Source organism: Scylla paramamosain, chromosome 2 (genome assembly GCF_035594125.1).
Source record: "Scylla paramamosain isolate STU-SP2022 chromosome 2, ASM3559412v1, whole genome shotgun sequence".
Lineage (NCBI taxonomy): Eukaryota > Metazoa > Arthropoda > Malacostraca > Decapoda > Portunidae > Scylla > Scylla paramamosain.
The window spans coordinates 20,800,740-20,824,370 of record NC_087152.1 but is presented as its reverse complement, the minus strand read 5'-3'; the positions used below and the strand labels follow the sequence as shown (position 1 = coordinate 20,824,370).

General features: G+C 44.7%; 2 protein-coding genes across 5 annotated transcripts in view; one reads left to right on the top strand and one right to left on the bottom strand.

The window, feature by feature from the left end:
* LOC135106639 (uncharacterized) overlaps positions 1 to 23,631 on the bottom strand; it is a 168,453-nt gene that overhangs the window by 92,505 nt on the left and 52,317 nt on the right. The window lies entirely within an intron of this gene.
* On the top strand, positions 8,888 to 22,624 carry LOC135111708 (uncharacterized). Of its 3 annotated transcripts, XM_064025343.1 has the most exons (5): positions 8,888 to 10,425; positions 10,526 to 10,621; positions 10,702 to 10,785; positions 10,877 to 11,040; positions 21,641 to 22,624. In XM_064025343.1, exons 1-5 carry the CDS (start codon positions 10,242 to 10,244, stop codon positions 21,755 to 21,757), a joined length of 645 nt encoding a protein of 214 aa, XP_063881413.1. In that variant the 5' UTR covers positions 8,888 to 10,241; the 3' UTR covers positions 21,758 to 22,624. The 3 variants fall into 3 exon arrangements, with proteins under 3 accessions (XP_063881413.1, XP_063881405.1, XP_063881424.1); XM_064025335.1 differs by lacking the exon at positions 21,641 to 22,624 and having other exon boundaries at positions 8,895 to 10,425; positions 10,877 to 14,952; XM_064025354.1 differs by lacking the exons at positions 8,888 to 10,425; positions 10,526 to 10,621; positions 10,702 to 10,785; positions 10,877 to 11,040 and adding an exon at positions 21,341 to 21,469.

The following is a 23,631-nucleotide window of genomic DNA, read 5'->3' as shown; positions in this document are numbered from 1 at the left end:
GGACCGAGGAAACGATGGAGATGGAGAAGTAACCCGAGTCACAGGAATAGTTGGTGCAGCTGTAGTTGTTGGTGGAAGGAGATAACTAAGATACCCTCCAGAGATAAAATTGCACGCAGATGTAGTCGTGAAGACCACAGGTCCTGGCATAATACAAGAGACAGGTTTAGAAAGAGGAGTAGGAGGAGGAGAAAGAAGAAACGGCGGTCCTAGCTGGAGCGCCAAGTGGGAGCCTTGTTCTCAGTTGTGTAGTAATCAGTTCACACCAGTACTGTAGTTGTCTTTGATATTTTGTGATGAGTATACGCCCCTTGTTTGAATCTGCTGATGCGCCCGATTAGTTATGTGTTGATTCTGAATTTATTGTGTTCCTAAAATTTTCGTAAGCATTTGTAGGTCTCCCAGAAATTTTTGTTTATGAGGGGGCGTGTGGTGTGCTGCGAAATAACATGATATAAAACGAAGAAAGTAGTAAGAATGCATGAGACAAAAATATTGAAAGAGGGAGGGAGAGAGATGAGGAGACAGGCCAGGGACAAGACTTTGAAGCGTCCTGGACGCGTAGCCAGAACTTCCTAAGATAATATCTATTCCTATGTAAATTTCCTTATTTCCCCTTATTCATTCAATTCGAGTTTCATTCAGTATTTAGTAGAAGAGTTGCTCTTGACAATAAAGTAATCGGTATTCATATAGCCCCCCTAGTTTGATCATTAAAATTTTCAGAAGTAAAGTGTTTTATCCATGTAAGACAGCGGGAGGAGCAGAATGGCAGGCGTGTGTAAGTATGCATGTGTGTCGACCCCCCACCAACTCTTTTCTTGTATTCCCCCTCCTTGTAGCAACAGATGGAGAGAGCGTGGCGCACTTTCCAACAGTCACTACACAGCACTTAGACGGAGCAGGTGTATTGAGACAAGTACTAATATCTGATGGAGACTGAGGCAAGATAAGAGTTAAGTTATTTGCAATAACCCTATTCTCTGCAGCATGGGTCGAAAACGACACACATTAGTTGATTTTTCCCAAATAAAACAAAATTCTAAACAAGACAGTTTTAGGAAATTATTCTTATATGTCAATCAAAATTTGAAAAGGAATGAAAAAATTGAAAAGTGAAAAAAAATCTGCCCAAAAATAAAGTCTTATGTTTTATACTTTTCTTTCGATCACTTGCGAAGCAATATGACAATAGACGAAAATCAGTGATCAATGAATTCACTGCCGAAGGCCACCTCCTTGCCAGCCATATGATAAATTTCCCCGTCTATTTATTAATTAATTTATTGTGTGTGTGTGTGTTTTGGCATACATTTTTTTGGTAGTTATTATAGTCTTTCCTGCACTATTTCACATAAAAATATAAGAACATATGACTCTTAAGTGAGGGATAACAGGGTGTGTGTTGCACAGTCAGGCAGTGTGACAAGTGTTTTTTTTGTGTGTGTGTTCTACTTTCTCTCCTGCATCATTTCATGATAAAACTATACAGACAAAATGTGAGTGCTAAGTAAGTCCAGTAGCTGGGTTCAATCTCGTGTTGATATGATACACGAAATTAAAAACTCTACCAAAAATCACTCTAATTTCAAATGATATGCAAGTCGGTCATATGGAACATTTCAGAAACAGGAAGCATAATAGTTTCGAATGGTGGTAAGGTTTTCTCTCTCTCTCTCTCTCTCTCTCTCTCTCTCTCTCTCTCTCTCTCTCTCTCTCTCTCTCTGAGAAATGGTAGTCCCACTATTGTCTGTTACTATGATCTGAGAGGTCGGATGAGTGAGTGGCTACATTGGAAGCGATTTCAGATGGGAGTTGCTACGGCAACGGATTTTCACTCTCCACTCCACAACGGACCCAGTCACCCCCACGCACATCAGGTGTTTTATTGAACAATTGAGTTCAAGGTCATGATTGACAAGTTCATCACCAAAGCTCTGTATACATGCTAGCCATGGAACTAGAAGATAAGGGAGAGAGAGAGAGAGAGAGAGAGAGAGAGAGAGAGAGAGAGAGAGAGAGAGAGAGAGAGAGAGAGAGAGAGAGGAACGAAGGAAAAAAGATTATTGTGTTACGACCACAATTCCCAGCCCCTTCAAACTGCCGCACTTGGACTAGTTTCACTGAGCCACCTCATACATGGAAGCAGTGCAGGCCTCAAAAACGGGTGTACAGGGTCTCTTATGACTCCTGCATCCTTTTCATGACACTCATAACTCCAGGTAACACTAAGTTGAGCTTCCCAGACTGTTTTACCGATCCACAGACAAGGGAGATGCTCCAAACAGCACTTATGACCTACAGCTGCAGAAGAATCGACAACCACATCTAAGAAAAACAGTTAACACACAATAACACGCATATGGCCAAGGTATAATACCTCGCTGGGCTTCCACCCACTTTGACAGTCCTCCCACTGCCCAACAGTGTTATAGCCTTAAGCCGAGTAGTATCGTTTACTGCCTCCTGGGCGACAGGCCTTGTCAGGATCTGGGGAGGGAGTAGAGTTTACTACACAGCTAATTACTTAGGTCCTCTGCGGCTGAACTGCCTCAGCCCGCAGTAGCATCTAAAACAAACATGTTTATTAACAAAAGACAAAAGAAACTGCTACAAAAGAGTGCCCACAAACACACAGGATGGTCAGTCACCGCTCACTGTGCAAACTCGATTTGTACACTTGTACAGCCAAGGAGTCACTTCCCTGGGTGTAGTGTGTAATTCACCACTACACTTGCTGCCAGACTACTACGGAGACTCCTGTTTTATGTAAATGGGCCGGGCCATACGGCCGATAATGGCTCACTTATCCCCTTAAGGCAACTGACCCAGCTACCTAGTATCTTGCCTTAGTCTCTGGTAAATACTAGAGCACGTCTCAGTACGTCTGCTTCTTCCAACGATTGGGTACCAGCTGCCGTGGGAAAGTACTCCAGTCGCCTTCCTGCGCAGCTGTTAAAGGGATGGAGAAAGGGACAGGGTGCGACACACACACACACACACACACACACACACACACACACACACACACACACACACACACACACACACACACACACATACAGATGCGCCCACACCTGCTCCCTGCGCAGTCTCTACTTGGATAAAACACTTTGCTTTTTAAAAATTCTGATCAAACAAAGGGGGCTAAATGAATAATGATAGTTTATTTGTCAAGGGTAAGTAACTCTTCTGCTGCAAACTATGTGAGACTCAAACTGACTGAACAGAGGGAAAAAAGGTAAATTAATCGGAAAAGGAGTGTCTGGGTGCGGAAATTCTTATGGTAAGCTAATGTCAGTGAGTGGCCACTCTTAACCGTACCCTAGCCTGCTCTCTCTCTCTCTCTCTCTCTCTCTCTCTCTCTCTCTCTCTCTCTCTCTCTCTCTCTCTCTCTCTCTCTCTCTCTCTCTCTCTTCTCGCTTATTCATTTTTTCTCTTTCATTCCTACTTTCTTCATTGCGTTATCTTGATGTACATTGCAATTGTAACAGACATAAGATAACAATGACAGAAGAAGAAGAAGAAGAGAGAGAGAGAGAGAGAGAGAGAGAGAGAGAGAGAGAGAGGGGGGGGGGGCAGGCAGCAACCAATCAGGGGTTAGCCACAGAGAGAGGGGGGGAAGGCGGGCAGCAACCAATCTGGGGTTAGCCACTCATGACATCACTGTAGTGGGTGGGAGAGAGCCGAGGGTCCTAGCTAGCTACTCTGTGCAATAAAAACTTTGCAACTTTTGGGAAATATTCACTGTAACATACAGACGAGAGCTTATCAGCTTACCTGACTGGGTGCACTTACTGGATGTATGATTGCTTAGTGCTTACAATGGACTCTATAGACATAGTTCTTGACTTTATCAACGACCCTGACTAAGATTTGGCAGATGTGATAGGTGACGAAGCTAGTCTTGCCATGGAATTTGAAAGTGATGAGGAATTGAACGATGATATAGATTATGAAGAGTGGCTCCTATGGAGAAATAGGAAAACGCTGTTAATTATACCTTCAATTTTCTGATTAGTATGGTGCACAATATCGGAAGTTAGTCTACTTCCATACTATTGGCCCATGTTATGGACTTTTCTATATTTGAGTTTCTCAGCGGTTTCTCTACTGTGAAGAGTGGCTTCTACGGAAAAGAGTAAGACATTAGTAAGAAACAGGTTAGTTCATTCATTGATTACTTTAATTTTTACATGCAACCTAACTTTTGACAATGTTGATACCAGACATCGGTGATGGTTACATAACCGGTTTGCTGCAGTCAGGGATCTTTTTGGAATTTTAAATGACCACGCCTGTTCAGTGTTGGAGCCAAGCGACTTCTTGATCACTGATGAAACTTTATATTCTTGTAGAGATCAATTAAGATTCGTGCAGTACAATAAAAGCAAACCTAAACGATATGGCCCATTGTATAAATTTGTGAACGCTGTAAGAATTCCATTCACCTTCAGGACAATAACATACTCAGGTAAACATTCTGGAGAGCATTGGACCCCAGTACATCTGTGGGCCACTTCCAACGGTGAAGATCCTTATAAGTCAGATACAAGAATTTGTAGACCTTAGTGGTAGGCTAGACAGACTGTGTACCAGCCTAGAGTTGTTTGAGTGCCTTCAAACATAAGGTATTGCTGGTTTAATCACAGTAGATTGCATGAGATAAGGCATGCCACCAGAGATAAATGCAGTCATTGGAAGGGAAGAGCTCATACCAGGTGTACTGGAATAAAGGTAATGAGGAAATTACTGAATTATCATGTAGTGTCCACCAATGTTAAGAAAAAGTATTGTTTCTCAGTACAGTACCTCCTATAATATTAGGAATCTTACATATGGACAGTGAATGCCCTAGCATCATTTGCAAAGCTTGTTAGCCTGCATTGTTACATGAATGCTGCAAATGTATTTACTCCACTTATTTGCTGACAAAGCTATTAACCTGCAATGCTTTATGCATATAATGTAAATATTAGTTTATGTAAATGTATATCTGTTATACTTTTCCAGCTTAACGCAGCCAGGCGCTACTATAATTTGTTTCTGGAGAAGTAAGGTTTGCTTTCTTGATAAAGTTATAAGTAAATGCATAAAGTATATATATATATATATATATATATATATATATATATATATATATATATATATATATATATATATATATATATATATTATGCAGAGAGAGAGAGAGAGAGAGAGAGAGAGAGAGAGAGAGAGAGAGAGAGAGAGAGAGAGAGAGAGAGAGAGAGAGAGAGAGAGAGAGAGAGAGAGAGAGAGAGAGAGAGAGAGAGAGAGAGAGAGAGAGAGAGAGAGAGAGAGAGAGAGAGAGAGAGAGAGAGAGAGAGAGAGATGTAATAACTAAAAAAAAAAAAAAAATGATATAACAAACATCCATTTCAAAATTTATTTTGATATCTAAGTGGCTTCAAATCACAACAGATTCTGCAAAGTTGTAGAAACAGTCATTGGCTTTATCTTTTCATATGAATTTCAGCTGTTTTCCTTGCAATCATGAATAATTACTTTTCAGTTATAATTTTGTTATTGCCTGTTGCATTAAAACTGAACTGCTAAATGAAACCACCTTCAAGAGGACAGAATTTGGGGAAGGTGTTTGGTGTGATATATGTGAGTTGGGACCCTAGCCCAGATCGTGGTAACACTTTTTCAATGTGGTTAAAACTCGCTTAGCCAAGTAAGCAGGTATTCATCCATTGCTAACCCATAGTAGTATTCGTAACATCTACCTGCAGCTTCATAATAATAATAATAATAGTAATGATAATGATAATAATGATAATAATGATAATAATAATAATAATAATAATAATAATAATAATAATAATAATAATAATAATAATAACAACAGCAATCGTGTGTGTGTGTGAGTGAGTGTTACATACTATAATAATACAGGGTGCAACCCCATGCTTCCACCTTGATGAAAGGTGAAGCCACCACTCCCGTCAGTAGATATTATCAAGCTTCCATAATGATATTTAGGGAAACTAAGCCTATCGTGGTGTTCACGAGACATTCCTGCTAATCAAGAACATGACTGAATTACCATTTCAAAAGGAATCATTGTTCTCCTTGCCTCCCTGTTACAAGGACAAGCTTTACTTTGTCACTCAGCAGCACCTGCATATTTTTGTATTCTTACGAGTCATATATCAGTAAAATAACGAAATTTGTAGTTTCCGAGACAGTGACTGATAATTCAATGTCAGTAACATTACAGGAACAATAAGGATTTGGAGAAATGGAAAGAAAATAATTACTCACCTTCATTTATTTGTTTATTTGTTTTTTTTTCATATTTTACGTATAGTCTACCGTAACCAATTTATATGCTAGAGATACAGCAATGTTTTATTTAATTCGATGGTAGGTTCAGTTTTCCTAATCATCATCAGGTAGCTTGATGAAACCAGACTTAACCGTGTGATGTCCAGCCTCCTATCTTCCTCTGCATAATATTATTAAGGGTGGCTGCCTCGGCTGTCGCGCAGTGTGTGTGCATGTGCGTGCGTGTGTGTATGTGCAGAATATATCCATCTGATGTGAAACGCCGATAGTGATGTGAAGAAACCAGATATGATCAATGGTGTTAGGAAAAATCATGGCCAACATTGCATATGTTCTATACACTGTGCATATGTTCTACACTATAGGTAATCAGACGGAATGGCGACATACGATTTGTTAGGGCCTTTTGCCACAAGGCGATCCCAAGAATATTGTTCGTCCGGTGATGTTTACTCGTACTTAATAGACGACCTCCCGGTCGGGAAGAGCGAAAATCCAAGAAAGGTGCGGACAATAGGATTAAAGGGATAAATGAGTCATTATCGGTCATACGCCCCGGCCTCCTCATAGAGAATAGGAGTCTCCATAGTCTGCCAGAGACGGTAGTTGTGTATAACACACTCCATACCCAGGAAAGTGACTCCTGGACTGCATATGTGTGCAGGCCGAACTCGTGCAAAGTGAGCAGTGAATGACCCTCCTGCATGTTCGTGGGCACTCGTTTGTAGTAGTTTCTCGTGTTTCTTGTTAGTGACTTTGTTTTGTCTTTAATGCTACTGCTGGCTGATGCAGTTCAGCCACAGAGGACTTGAGTAATTAGCTTTGTGGTGAACTTTACTCACTCTTCAGGTCCTGACAAGGCCTGCTGTCCAGGAGGCAGTAAACGACACTGCTCGGCTTGAGGCTATAACATGCTGTTGGACAGTGGGAGGACTTGTTACAGAGGGCTGATGTCCAGCGAGGTGTTATTGTATGATATCATTGTTTCTTCCTAATGATTGTCAATTCTTTCATAGCTGTGGAAGTTGATTGTTGTTAGAGTATTTCCCTTGTCTGTAGGTGGATAAAACAGACTGGCGACCTCAATTAGTGTGACCTGGCGTTACCACTGTTGTAAAAAGGGTGCAGGAATCACAAGGGACCCTGTAAACCCGCATTTGAACCCTGCACTGAGTCCATGTAGGAGGTGGTTCAGGGAAGCTAGTCCAGGTGTGGCTGTAAAGGGGCTGGGAACTGTGGCTGTAACACAGTATTCAGAACTGTCAAACAACTCTCAGAATTATTAGCCCTGTCGTGATGCACAATGAAGTTTGGCATGACGCAATTACTAAGTCATAGCTGTGTGGTGATGTTGTCATTACCTTTTTTTTTTTTTTCGTCATGATTGCGTTACAACGCATCTGTGATCGTCATGATTGCAACACGACAGACCTATGATCATCATGACAGCTCTATGATGGATTGAATAGTTGTCAAGCTCCACGATTTTTCGAAGCATGCACAAAAAATTCGTGACGGCCTGATAATGACCTACGTCATCATCGTCATGACAGAGCAATGACCCCTTTTCTTGGCACTGTCATGAGGAAAATCTCAAATGTGTGATGGGATCTGTATCTGAGAAGCAGAGTGTATTGCGTCATTGGCCACTGTCAAGGTCATTGGCTGACACAGCCACAGCACATTCTCTCTCTCTCTCTCTCTCTCTGACGGAGAGGTGGGGGGCGTGCGTCCTTATCCTTCGGCGACGATGGAATGACTAAATGAATCAATGATGGTGGGTGGAAAATAATTGAGTGAAAGGAGGGGGGAGGGTGTGGACTGGCGGCCAGACGTGGAAGTCGCCACACACACGCGTGGCTAGGGGACTGTGACGGCAATGCCGTGTAGGTCGCCCTTTCACGTCCCCCCCCACCCCCAACCCACCCACCCAGGGGCGACTCTGACGGCAAGCCATATTGCGATGGTGATCCTGATAGCAATTTTCCATAGACCCATGCTTGGGAAGAGGGGGGTGATTCACGACGGCAAACACCAAGGGGGGGGGAGGGGGAAGGGGGGGGAAGCGGGACGGTGACGGCGACACTGACGGAGAGGTGGGGGGAGGCGTGCGTCCTTATCCTTCGGCGACGATGGAATGACTAAATGAATCAATGATGGTGGGTGGAAAATAATTGAGTGAAAAGGGGGTGGAGGGGGGAGGGGAGGTGGGGGTGGGGGGGGGGACTGGCGGCCAGACGTGGCAGCCGCCCGCCACACACGCGTGATTAGGGGGACTCTGACGGCGCATGCCATAGAAGTCGCCCTTTCCCTTTCATTCACGGAATCCTGGAGGGTGGGGTGACTGAGTGTTGCCATCACGCGTTCCCTCCGACATCTCAATACATCCCCTATGGTCAAGGTCGTCGCGACAGCCTCACGAGGTTCCGTTACCTGTCCATCCTTTTTACCTGGAGAAAGCGTCTGTGACGGCCAGGGCGGAGCGGCGGCCTCTTCCACTTTCACCGACCGCCAGCGGCATGGCTGACGTAATACTTATGTCGGATGGCGGTCTTATTACTATCATTATTATTATTATTATTATTATTATTATTATTATTATTATTATTACTATTATTATTATTATTATAGCCGACACGTGCTCCCTCCGATATCTCAGTACATTCCCCTATGGTCAAGGTCGTCGCGACTATCCACGCCGTACCGCCATAATCTCCAGTCTGCCGACGTATATATGTCATGAAAAGGTAAAGTTTAAAGTCAGTCTGTTAGTTGACAGGGTTTAAAAAACATGTCATTGAGAGATAGTGACGATATATACGTATACCTATCTTCTCTTGCAGGTGGTAGGTCATTTCCCAACAACACAACAACAGAATTTGAAAACAGAATCTTACCCATTCATTTAGACACCGGCAGGGATTATGAAGTCGGCCTGTGTAATATTTTATTCCCTAAATATTTCTACTGCATTGCGGAAGGGGATCCAAATTCCAGTATATCGTTCTATGGTCGGGTTAAGCAGTCAGACTTTGATATGTATGAATATAATATGTATACCTATCTACCGGAAAGGAATATCATCTCCAATTTTACCGATAAGAACATACCGGCCATAACTAAGGCAATTAATGGACAGATAGTGAGAGAACTTCAAGCAATCTTGAATGACTCCTTTAAGATCTATTTCCCTTACTCGGATATCATTTATTATGACCGCGACTTGGAGCGGGTCGTTGTGAATAACGCGATTGTCCCTCCTAATGACGATCGTATTTACAGTGATATAAGTATAAAATTTGCATCGCATATAGCTCACATTCTGGGTTTCAATCCAAATTTTCGCTACACCGTCTACTTTCAAAGATCTGGCGACGGCATTTCATCTTCCGACGCCAGCGAAGCTTCCTCCTCATCACCCATAAAATTATTCGCTCAATACGTACCGCGAGCTGATGCAGGGACGGATTATATGTACGTTTATACCGACATCATTTCCCCCTCGCGATTTGGCAACCAACTAGTTAATATATTAGACGTCATACCACTCCCCGGCGACAGCACCAGTAAAGGTGCGAATTCAATTACGTATAAACCACTTTCTGCATCAACTATAGAGAGTGTGGCCATCAAAATTGCTAATCAAAGAGGCAAACCTATTCAGTTTGAAGATGGGGAAAACAGTGTTACTTGCGTGTTACATATAAGACCACGTTAACTTTGCGTCTCGGACGTAAAATTTTGAAGAGAATCGATCAAGGTGGGATAATGGGTGGAGTGGAGGATAATGAAACAGGCAGGTGTTGCCTACTTCCGAGTCAAGGCACGCGCCTCGCGACCATCTGCGCGGGAAGCTTCAGTGTTTCCCCGCGCGGCATGGCGGCCGGGACAAAGTGTTGACAATGTTATAGAAAAAAAAAGAAAAGAAAATGGGTGTTCACTGTGGAACAGCAGAGGCGCGGATTTTATGTGAAGTGTGTGGGAGATGGCGCACTAATCCATCCTGCCCCTCATGTGTGGAAGACCAGTGTGATTTATGCGAGCGGTGTGGACTTCTGTTTCCACATCCACCGCCAGAACACACCTGCGAAGTTGGCAATCCTGCTTCTTCTGGTAAGCATTATTACTTATTTTGGCGGGAATGTATAATAATAAAGATGAAATGACTGTCAATCTTTACAAGTTTGAGCTCTGAGCACATCTTCCTGTACAGGCTCACACTCGATTGAGGTTGAGCAGAACGCCGGCGTAGAAGGCCCACGTCGGCGGACGTCACAAGGCGACATCCCACGCGGAGGCGGGGGAAGAGGTGAGAAAAAAAAAAAATACTACAAATAATAAAGCAATAAATACGGTGCCACCGCCACTACTAATATTCTTTTTTTTAAGACTCGCCACGGCCGGGACCGAGTGGATTATCGGGGAACGTATTCAATTCTTCCGAGACTTCAAGTCCTTCACTACCTACACAAGGTAAATATCAATTCAATAATAATAATAATAATAATAATAATAATAATAATAATAATAAACTGTCGCTGCTACTTCTATTTTTTCTTCCCAGACACGCCACAAGCGGAGGCGGACCACGATGAGCGCAGCATGGCAGGAGAGTCGGCGGATGCAGACCTTGACGAGCGCGGGATGCCGGAAGAGCCGCGGTTAATTGACTCGAGGGAAAATTTTATGAGGAGCTTCACCAGACATCAATATGACATACCTGATCATGTAAGCAGAGATCCACTCGGTCTACTTACCGAATACAGGGAGTTCTTTATACGGGAAATTAGATCATATTTCACGTCACACGGCTCGCCATTCCCCCCCACCCTGAAAATATTTTCACACATTTCTCTGTTACTAGTGAAATTCTCTACCTTAGGCGAGGATGAACATCGAGTCATTCATATTGCTTTTAGAGCACGACTGATCACCTATCAAGATGTGCCTGACCTTGTTGATTTATGGATCCATCAGCTGAACAGTCGGCTGGAAAGCCTTACCAGCGAGACTGAAGGATCTGGTTTTATCATTTCAAGAGTACAGAATTTTTTCATCAACTATTGCTTGCATGTCGCATGTAGTGGCATAGGAGATTATGTTGCTTATCCTAGAGGCGTGCGAGGAGGGAATGAAATTTTCAATCCTGATGGCCGACATTCATCCTGTGTTATTCAGTGTTTGGCAGCTTTCAGACTTCATGCTCGAGGTGTACCTTGGAAAAGAATTCCAAAAATATTACGGAGACGGCATGGCGGAGAGAAATACGTCACGCGCGGAAAAGTAGGCAGTCCAGTGACTTGGGAGAACTTGAGTCAGTTAGAAAGGTTAAATTGTCTGTCTCTGGACGTTTATACACTGACAAAAAGCGGTGAGATATACTATTTAACATTATCAAGAAAAGGCTCGCGGAAGTATAAAACTGTAGTCTCACTCCTTTTACTAGGTGGAAAACATATGACGCTCATTAAAGACGTGGAGAAGCTGCACCGGAAATTGACGAGAAGCAGTCCCACCCCAGAGGGTCATCAGTTTTGCAAAGTATGTTTCAGCTCAGTTCCCAAGTCTGTCAGTTTGAGCGATCACGAGTGTCACTGCGACTTCACTCAAACTCTTCTCTTTCCAGGTGACGGTGAAAAAGTAAAATTTAAAAATTTTGCCTACACCTATCAGCCTGCATACTTAGCATTTTTTGATTTTGAAACTATGATAAAACCTAAGGAGAATAGGAGTGTGATAGCTGAACATGACCCAATTGGATACTCGTATCTCATCATCAATAGGCATGGAGATGTCGTGGAAAAGAGAAGTTATTTCGGTGAAGATCCCGTGAATAATTTCATTGATAGCCTATCCAATGCTTGGGGAATCATCAAGGAAAGTGTAGTTAGCTATCCAATTAGCATGTCTGCGGAGGATGAAGCCCACTTCAAACGTCAGCGTCACTGCGAGCTCTGCCATCAACCCTTTAATGTGAAAACCCCACCTCATAAACATCACGACCACTCATTACCACAAAATAATTACAAGGGGGCTTTGTGCGCGCGATGCAACCTCCAGTGTCGTGACATGAGGAAATATCTCATCACTCTGGCACATAATATGAGCTTTGACGTCTCCTTAATCATAAAAGACCTTCACTTGCCAGAGTCGCACGTGGACATCCTTGCCAAGTCAGAATCGCATTTATTGAAAGTAAGGATTAAGGAATTGCAGTTTCAGGACACGCTTTCCATTATGAATGCTGGCCTCGGTCATCTCGCTCAGAGTCACGTGCAGGCGGGCTATAGCACGCGTTACGCCCAGGAAATGGTGAATTACCTCCCCGAGGATGTAAGGCGTGTAATTTGCACTCAAAAACAGTTTCTTTGTTATGAGTACATCACCGACCTTGGCCGCTTAGAAGATCGACAATTGCCACCTCGTGAGGCATTTTATGACACGCTCAAGGGGAAGGCTCTGCCACCTGGAGAATATGAACACGCTCAAAGCGTGTGGAGTATGACATCCTGCCGCACTTTAGGCGATTACATAAGACTGTATTGTGAGATTGATGTGGGATTATTAGCCGACACATATCTCAAATATAGATCATACCTGCATGAATTTTATGGGCTGGACGTGTCACATTACGTGTCACTGTCTTCTTATGCTTATGACGCTTTTTTAAAGTCGACAGGCGTTCAACTTGATCCACCTTACGACCCTAACATGTATCACCTGATCAAAAGAAATGTACGAGGAGGCTTTGTAACTTGCGTCAGGCCACACCTGCAGTCAAACCACGAACCCGACGGTGGACCCGGCACCTATGTGTTCTATCTGGACTATAATTCATTATATGCAAGCGTTATGTGTTCCCCCCTGCCTATGGGTGACATCAAAAAGCTTTCTCAGTCAGAGATGGATGATTTTTTTGAAGTTGGCATCCAGAATCATGCGACAGATGGCGACGTCGGTTACTGGCTGCATTTAGACAGCTGTGACGTTTCCCCCGACGTAGCTCGGATCACGGACGAGTTCCCTCTGTGCCTCGCACACATGACTATTACAGAAGATGACATCTCGCCGTACAGTAAAAGACTGTTAGAAGCTGAGGGTCGTAAGCTGGGGAGGAAAAATCGTAAACTCGTGGCCAGTCATAAGGGACTGAAAGATCATCTCATCAGTCTGGAATTGCTGCAACTTTTACTCTCACTTGGACTGGAAATACAATGTGTTCATGCTATATATAGGTTCAGACAGGCTCCATACCTGAAACCTTTCATAGAAAGGAACGTCGCTCAGCGTAAAAATGAGACGTGCGCCATTAAAAATCGCATTTGCAAACTGATGTCAAACGCAGTTTATGGTAGATCCATGTTATCTGAAGTGAAGTATGGCCTCCAGCAGAAATTAGTGACAAAAAGAAAGTCTTTCCTGAAGTATGCAAGAAATCCATCCTTTAAAAGGGTCCACCAATTAGGCGAGGACCGAGTCATATGTGTCAACAGTAAGAACACGATTAAAATCAGGCAGCCAAATTACTTGGGATACCATATTTTAGAAGTGGCAAAGAAGTACATGTACAACTTTTGGTATCGTGTCATCAAAGCTAATTATGGGGAGAGAGCTAAATTAGCTTATGAAGATACTGACAGTTTCATTTTCAGTCTGCACATACCTACAAACTTAAATGATGAACTGAAACATGGACCCATGGCAAATTTTCTCGACACCAGTAACTTTGCTTCAGATCACCCGTGTTTTAATGGGGAGCGGAAGGGTCAACTAGGCTTGTTGAAATCTGAAACCGGATCCACGCTCATCAAAGAGGCGATTATATTAAAGCCAAAGATGTATTCGCTGCTGTTGGAAGATGACAAGCAAGTATCTCGAGGTAAAGGCATTCCAACTCACCTTCAGCAAAATATATTGCATCAGCAGTATAGGGAAACACTTAATAATGTCGCATGTGGGATGGTGGATTGCTATAATATCAGGAATGTGAAAGGACAAATTTGTACCACTCGTATGCGAAAGCGAACGTTGTCACATTTTGACGACAAGCGCTTTCACGTCGATGGCTATACCTCAAGGGCGTATTATCACCCCGACAATGATCCGCGGGAAAGAGATGTGGAGAATGAGATGGAAGAGGAGGTGGCGGTGGATGTGGGGGAGGTGGATGTGGATGAGGAAGAGGAGGAGGAGGAGGAGGAGGAGGAGGAGGAGGAAGAGGGGGAGGAAGAGGGGGAGGATGGGGTAATGAGTGGTCTGTGGCGTGATCGGGAGAGACTTTCCGCGGCATTATTCACATCATGATTAAGGGGTAGAGAAAGAGAGGACGCAGCTGCTAGCAGACGCCCTTCATGTAATGTAAAAAAACATTTGCTCTGACCACGTAGGCTAAGGAAGAGGGGGAGGTGGAGGATGGGTTGTGTCGTGATCGGGAGTGGCCTTCCATGACATTATTCACGTCATAATTAAGGGGTGGAGAGAGACCGCGGCCGCCAGCAGCTGCCATTCATGTAATGTAAGAACATTTGTTTTGAGTATGGAGTTAAGGAGAGGAATGAGGAGATTGTTCATGTACTGTAAGGACATTTGTACTGTCCACGTGGGATAAGGAGGATGAGGAGGAGGAGGTAATGTAAGAACATTTGTACTTAGGTTAAGGAGAGGGGGGAGGGGGGGGGAGGTTGAGGAAGAGGTGTGGGTCGGGGGAGATCCACGTCATAATTAGAAGGCAGGGATGAGGATGCAGCTAGGAGGTTAGTTATGCTGTTACCTACATGACCATGTAAATAAAGGTTAAGTAATAAATACTGTAAACATATCGTAGCGTCTTTTAGTAACCCTCTGAACTTAACATGGACAAGACATTTAGCGAAGAGATGCTGAATCTCTTCAGATATCCTGCACGCATAATTATTGCAGGTTATACAAATTCCGGCAAAACACACCTCTGCAATAAAATTATAGAGAAATATCAGCATGGATTTAACAGAATTATCATTTGTGGCGTCTCATCGCATTCGCTGCAGCAGAATTCCCCTTTTCAAGATAAGGTCGAAGTGCATGAGAAAATTATTGATCCCGTGATGGATGATAACAGTCCATACGCCGACCCGCAAACGCACACACTCCTGATATTAGATGACAATTTCCTCACGGCTGGCAATTCTCAAACGATAGCAGAGGCTTTCACCAAAGGGAGACATAAAAATTTGTCAGTTATAATGATAGCACAGAATGTCTTTTTCCCCGGAAAGTATGCTAGAACGATAACTTTAAATGCCTCACATTACATTCTTATGAAAAACAGAGATATATATCAAATTGAATGTCTGGGCAGGCAACTTTATGGAAGGGAGCGCGCCAAACACTTTGTGGAAATTTATAAAAATGTCGTGCTTAGACGAGATCACGGTTATTTGTTGTGTGATTTATCCCCGAACGCACCCGAAGAAATTCAACTGCGCACGAATATTGTGGATGAGCCACCCTGTGAGAAAGTCTATCTGCTATGAATGCCGTTTTGGACGAACTTTACCGGGATATGACGAATCCTGCGGCTTTAGGAGGTGTGCAAGCACTCTACAGAGAGGGGAAGAAAAGGGATAAGAATCTAACACTCCGCGATGTGAGGGCATTTCTGCAGGGCAACCGCACTTATACGCTTCACAAGCCGACACTGAAACGTTTTCCGCGACGAAAAATTCTCGCTCCTAAACCGTCCGTCATTTTAACTTGCGATTTGGCTGATTTTGCGAGGCTGCACAGACACAATGGCGGCGTCCGATACATCATGTTTTGCCTGGACGTTTTCAGCAGATACTTGAAAGTGGCAACGCTGACAAGTAAATCCGGACACAGTAGCCTGCAAGCGCTGAAAAAAGTTCTAGAGTCGGGGAGTTTTACAGGCGTGTCGCGTCTTTTTACCGATCAGGGATCCGAATTTTATAATCAAGCAGTGAAAAAATATCTAACTTTGAAAGGTATTACCTTGTATTCCAATTACTCGCGTGAAACAAAGGCGAGTTTGGCAGAAAGGGTCATCCGAACCATAAAGACAAAAATATATAAATATCTCACGCAGAACAACACACTGACGTATATTAACGTCTTGCCCACCCTAATAAATACGTACAATCACACCCCACACCGCGGTTTGGGCGGCAACCAAACGCCGGCTCAGGTTCACCACCTCCGCGAGCTGTCACAAGTCAGGAAGCAATTTAAACGAATGTATTTAAATCGGCCAAGGGGAAAGAAAGTTGTCAGTCATAAATTAGACGTGGGAGACATTGTACGCTTGCAACGTGCTTCCCGAACGCAATTTAAATTCAATAAGGGTTATACCGTCAACAATACCGAGGAGCTTTTTAAGATAAGTCGTGTGGATTACTCACATAAAATCCCTATTTATTTCATAAGGGATTTGGCGGGGGAGGATGTGACCGGCGCTTTCTACAGGGAAGAATTAATCAAGTCCTCTCTTCCCTCACATTACCAGGTCGATATATTACGATCGAAGGTCGAGCGAGGTAAGAGAAAGTACTTCGTCCACTGGCGTGGGTACCCAGATAAATTTGACAGCTGGATAGATGCGGACGACTTAGTATAAGATATGGATGAGGAAAAACCATTGATATTGAAGTACAAGGATTTGGTTTTTCTCCTCTCGCACGTCACCCCTAAATTGCGGAAGCAGGTCTTGCAAAGTTTGAATAAGCGCGAAGTCAATTGCATCTCGGAAATATTCGCCAACTTTTTGAAGAGACGCCTGACGGACGACGATACCATCATTAACCGCCTGAAAAAATTCAAGAGTGATATTCGCACTGTAGCCTTGAAGAAGACGCCCGTGTACAAGAAGAAAGCGATTCTAATCTCCAAACGAGGTGGTAACATATTGGCCGCGTTACTCCCGATAGCCGTGTCGGCAATAACAAGTTTACTACAGAGATGAAAGAATATTGTTTAGTTCCCGTCTCAGTTGCCGAGAGGTGTAAGTTTAAACCGACCGACAGCGCAACTCAGCACCGATTCACGTCAAAACAAGTCAAGAAAAAAAAAAAACTTCACTTCCGCTACCGGCCGCCGCCCTCCCCGACGCCGCCAGCGTGACGCCACCACCACGCGCACCTGTCAATCCACCCTTGGATGATTTGATTCGAGTTGCCGTTCCTCCTTCCTTTAGAGAATATGGTTTATCTCTCTTGAAATTATTGGAGGGCAAACCTGGGATTTCATGGGATGAGCGCGGTAACTTACTTCCACCATTTTCTGGCATAAGCGTGTTTGATCTCATACGAGTACTCGGTCACGAAAAGGGGGCCGCGAAAAGACTTTCACCCGATAAGCGTCCATTATTATCACTGCTACTTCGCATGGCGCAACTCCCCGCGGATGCCATCAGAAATACGACTCAACGAAGTAAACTGATAGGTGGCGGGGTCGGTGACATCTGGGAAGCATATTAAATGAGAAAGCTCCCCATCTTACTCTGTAAACGAGTAAGTACATCAATAATACATGAGAGCACGTGTTAGGCGCGTCAGGGGTGCAGGCCCACGGATGGATAATTGATGAGGGTTATGGTCAAAAAAAAGGTTCACCCCCCCCTAACCCACATCCCCTAATAAATAATACGTTCCCCACCCTCCATCCCTTCCCACCAACAAAGGAAAAAAAAAATAACACCTGCGTCAATTTGAATGAATAAATTCTACTACGCAGAAGGTGTAATATCGACCAATACGTGCGAATAAAGGTCTGCGATGTCACATTTCCCCCTCACTCCCCTCACAGAGGGTTCAACGTGCGGATCAGCCCTCCAATTACTCGTCAAGATGAAGGTGGTCGAGGGCAAGCTGACCGATGGCATCTTCCGCGACCGCCGCTGTTATATCATTTATTCAGTAAATGCCGTCTCCACCGAACCGAGTGGGATTGCGCGGGATCTCAAAACGATTTACCCATACGAGAATACACATGCAGCTAGAAAGAGACTCTACTCGCTTCATCGGGCCACGGCAGACACGAGAGATGACCCAGGACGTATCATTATCCACGCGCCTCCCACAGGAAGCGTAAATCTCCCTCACCTGGTGGCCTGCGTGACTCAGTATGGTTGGGGCGAGGCCGTCGAGGGAAACGAGAAGGCGCGACAGGCAATCGCGACGTCGAAGGATTTGCCTTACGTGGAAGGACTCAAGATGGATACAAGCGTGAATCGACGTCAACACTTCCAGAATTGCCTGAAAAAGATTGCCCTGCTAGCCATGGCGAACGCTGAAGTAGAGCAAATTATTATCCCGGAAGGACTGGGATGTAGAGGTCGCTGCCAGGATGAGTGGAAGAATAATTACCTGCCTATGGTGGAAGGGCTGGCGCAGCGACTTCAACCTTTTGGAGTTGAAACTATTCTGGTGAGGAAGTCTGAATAACTATATCATGTAAATTTTAAAATAAAGTTGATGTGTGTTTGACAAATCGAGTATAAATGTATTCCTTAATTGGGGTGACCGTTATTATTTATTTTGATCATGGCGGGAGCAGCATATCAGACAGAAATAAATAGCCGGTGATTATGCTCGACGTCTTATTCATGACGTGACAACCATCATGACGAGAGCGTTCACACCTCCCACTCGAGCGGAATACGACTTGCTTTTTACGCAAAGCAAAGGTGGAGGCTTAGACGACATCCGGGTTTTTATTCCACCCCATTCAAGAAGAGGTGGCGGTCTATTTTCCGTTTTGAGTGGCTTTGCTAAAAGAGCAATTCCCTTTCTCATGCGCACTGTAGCACCCGAAGCGCTCCAAATGGGAAAAGGTTTATTAACAGATGTTTTAGAAGGGAAGCGACTTCGCGAATCATTAAGAAATAGAGGTGTTGCAGCCGTGAAGGGTGTGGGGGAAAGGATAGTTCGAGGTGGACGAGTAATGAAAAAGAGGAAAGTTGGAGTCGGAAAAAAAAAAAAAAGAGAAAACCACCAACCAGGCAACTGAAAAGAAAGACTTGCTATAAAGCAGATATCTTCAATATTTAGCTTAGTCGCAAAGATGACTCATTACGGTCCGGATGTGCAGGGTGGAGCGACCTCCACCCCCCTGAGCAATTATCTGACGGCCGTGAGTGAGAACTTTCCGCGGGTGAATCGCTTGCATACCATCGAATCGTCAGTCGCTGCGAGGGGAAAGTTGGACGTATTACCCGTTAATTTAGATGCAAATGCTAATAATCATGCGGGGATCAACGATCCTTACATTGAATTTAGACTGCCTGGTATTCCAGGGCAATTTTTGGATCTATCAACGCTGTCTCTAGAATTGCGAGTTAGCGCGACGAAGGCAGACGGCGCGCCACTAGACGATGGCGATCACGTCGTTTTTAGTAATGGTTTGAATAATACGATGTTTAAGTCATGCGCTTGTTATTTTAACGAACAGCTTGTGGAGTCATCCTCTTTGTTCAACTATCACGCCTTCATTAAAATGATTACAACAATCCCTCAGGATAAAATTGACTCTATCGGTCGCGTCGCCTTCTACCATCGCGATTATGATGGATCAAAAGGCATAATCAATAAATTTGATGAAGACTATTTCACGGGAGGGAATAAAGACGAGAAACAAATGATGAAAGATTGTAAAACGCACGGCATTTCGATGACTGCGCCTTTGTTTTCGGATATATCAAGTCTGGACGCTTATCTGCTTGACTCTGTTGATGTGAGAATTCGATTAGAATTGGCTAACAAAACATGGATTCTTAATTCACACCAAGATGCCAGCAGTTTCAAATTTAAGCTCGAGATGGCTAAGTTATGGGTTGACCGCGTCACGCCACATCCGCCCGCCTTAGAATCGTTAAATAACTCCTTGACTCGAAATCCAATGCAATACACTTTTAATAGAACGCTCAATAAAACGTATGTGTTAGCCGCCAATCAAACGTCTTTGATTGCCGAATTACCTTTCGCGCAAATCATACCTCAAAATTTGACCATGGCAATAGTTGATATGGACAGCTTACAAGGCGTAATTGATAAGAATGGTTTATATTTTCAACACGCCGATCTGTCACATGTACATATCACCGTGAACGGGGCGACCATTTATAACGTTCGCAGCTCTTTCCCGCATCACGCGTCAAAATTGTTTTACACGACCCTTGAGTCACTAGGATTGGACACGCGTAATTCCCTAACATTTGATGCATTCAATAAAGGTCGGACAGTATGTTTCTTTAACTTTGTGACGGAGGACGTGCACAATGCCATCCCTCTGGATAAATCAGGAAATCTAAGAATTAATCTGTCGTTTGCCAAGGGACGTAATCACAACCGCGTCATAATGTTTTTCGCCGACACTACTGGCGTCATAGAAATTGATCATTATCGTCACGTTCGCTGCATTGTCCGCGCATAAGCCGTCATGAATGCACGTGAAATACAGGCCGGTCTAGCAGGCATCTTGGGCGATCGAGTTTATTTTTTAGGCTGTCACGATCATCGCCATGTGACAGATCTGATAAATCTTGCCAGAAAACAGGTGAAGCCATGCGTTTTCATTCTAAATACATTGAGTGACTCAAAGACCATGGGCCACTGGATTACTGTTTATCTTAATTTTCAAAGTCAGACCATAGGCTATTACGATAGCTATAACTTGCATCCCAAATACAATTCCGCTGTCTTACATCATTTTATGCAAACTTGTCCACATATGAAAATTAGCACATTAAATTATCGACTTCAGGGGTTGAATTCCCTCGTGTGTGGCATTTATTGCATGTTCTTTTGCCTTCTACTGAGTTGGCATACATTAAAACGTGCAATGTGCATTATTCACGCCACCTTCAAAAAGCATCAATATCTATATAATGACAAAAAAATTACTCGTATGGCATACGTAATATTTCGTAATATGCCGCATTGCATGCCTACGTTTTGCCCAGCCGGCAGCCGGGCGAGATGTCGTAACATCTGTAAAGCGGTAATAAGGTAGATTGGGGGGTGGGGTGGGGGTGGGAAAGGGGGTCAATATGGGGTAATTGCTGACGGATAAGCGTCACTTCGCCATCACCTCTCAACCCAGTCGGACGTCGAAGCCTCATCTCCAAGAATGGAGCAAGCTAACAAACATTTCATCTTGAGAACTGCGGGTGAGTACGCCATTACCTTGCACGGGCATCTGACATCTTCACCATTGTAAATTACATTAACGTTCTTTGCCAATGAATAAGAAGAGGGAGAGTGGGAGGGGAAATAAAAACTTTTCCATTGTTCTCATCGTTTTTTTTTTTTTTTTTTTTTTTTTTTTTTGTCTGTTACAGAACGCATCTCTTTCCGCTTTGATATCTATCTGGGCGATGCTGGGGGTAAGCGAAGCCGTGCTGACCATGAGGATGTCAATGTGGAGAAAATGTCAGAACCTGCAAAGAAGAAATTGATCTTTAGTGATGACGACATGTCGCCACTGCCGGCCAGCCCACCTCCTGACGCTCCATCAGGACAGGAGTCGCAACAGCAGCAGCCGACATCGCAGTCGATTCCGCCACCTCAGGAGTCGCTGATGCCACCTCCGACCGAAGCACAGCCGCAACGGTCAGATGAGTCGACAGTAGGCGGCAAAGAGGGTCAGGAGGTGAAGAAGAAGTCGCAGGAAAACAGAAAAAAAAAAAATATTCCCCCTAACACGCCAGAGGACGACAGCACACCAAAACTCCCCGTTGCTCCAGCCGCCCCTCGTAAGAAGCTGGTTCCTAGAGTTATTAAAACTACGCCCGTCATTGACAGCGATGACGATGATCTCTTCGCCTTCAATTCGCAAATGTTTTGAATGAAAGAGATGTATTTGCCCTAATAAGCAATGAGCTGTATTTGTCCTAATAAAAATAAAATGTTCCATCGACTCTGCATAACCTTTCTAATAATAATAATAATAATAATAATAATATTAATAATAATAATAATAATAATGATAGTAATAAGACCGCCATCCGACATAAGTATTACGTCAGCCATGCCGCTGGTGGTCGGTGAAAGTGGAAGAGGCCGCCGCTCCGCCCTGGCCGTCACAGACGCTTTCTCCAGGTAAAAAGGATGGACAGGTAACGGGATCTCGTGCGGCAGTCGCGACGACCTTGACCATAGGGGATGTATTGAGATGTCGGAGGGAACGCGTGATGGCAACACTCGGTCATCCCACCCTCCAGGATTCCGTGAATGAAAGGGAAAGGGCGACTTCTATGGCAAGCGCCGTCAGAGTCCCCCTAATCACGCGTGTGTGGCGGGCGGCTGCCACGTCTGGCCGCCAGTCCCCCCCCCCCCCCATCACCTCTCCTCCCCCCCTCCACCCCCTTTTCACTCAATTATTTTCCGCCCACCATCATTGATTCATTAGTCATTCCATCGTCGCCGAAGCATAAGGACGCACGCCCCCTCACCTCTCCGTCAGTGTCGCCGTCACCGTCCCTCCCCCCTCCCTCCCCCCCCTTGGTGTTTGCCGTCGTGAATCACCCCCCCCTTCCCAAGCATGGATCTATGGAAAATTGCTATCAGGATCACCATCGCAATATGGCTTGCCGTCAGAGTCGCCCCTGGGTGGGTGGGTTGGGGGTGGGGGGGGGACGTGAAAGGGCGACCTACACGGCATTGCCGTCACAGTCCCCTAGCCACGCGTGTGTGTGGCGACTTCCACGTCTGGCCGCCAGTCCACACCCTCCCCCCTCCTTTCACTCAATTATTTTCCACCCACCATCATTGATTCATTTAGTCATTCCATCGTCGCCGAAGGATAAGGACGCACGCCCCCCACCTCTCCGTCAGTGTCGCCGTCACCGTCCCTCCCCCCTCCCTCCCCCCCCCACCCCTTGGTGTTGCCGTCGTGAATCGCCATCCTCCCTTTCCCAAGCCTGGGTCTCCATCCTGACATGGACTGCCACTGAAGTCTACGGAAAATTGCTGTCAGGTTTCCCCATTGCAACTTGATCAGCCCCACACTCACAATATGGCATGCCATCAGAGTCGCTCCTGGGGTGGGGGTGGGATCCCCCTCCCCCCCCTCCCCCCCCCTCCCTCCCCCCCCTCCCTCCCTCTCCCATCCCCCAACACTCTATTTACAGTCAGGGTCTCCATCCTGAAATGGATTGCCACTCCGGGTAATTGCCATGGGGGTCGAGCCCCCCTAAAAAGGCTTGCCACTGAGGTCCCCATGCAATGGGGACCTCAGTGGCAAGCCTTTTTAGGGGGGCGACCCCCATGGCAATTTCCCAACTACTCACGGCCAAGTCGCGCTCAAAGACGGGCAGGATGGTGACCGAGG

Bases quoted from the DNA above. Each gene is read 5' to 3' on its own strand.
- LOC135111708 (XM_064025335.1), top strand. From the start codon at position 10,242: ATGGGTGTTCACTGTGGAACAGCAGAGGCGCGGATTTTATGTGAAGTG. The intron at 10,426-10,525 runs GTAAGCATTATT...CTTCCTGTACAG, and splicing joins TGGCAATCCTGCTTCTTCTG to GCTCACACTCGATTGAGGTT. The intron at 10,622-10,701 runs GTGAGAAAAAAA...CTTTTTTTTAAG, and splicing joins ACGCGGAGGCGGGGGAAGAG to ACTCGCCACGGCCGGGACCG.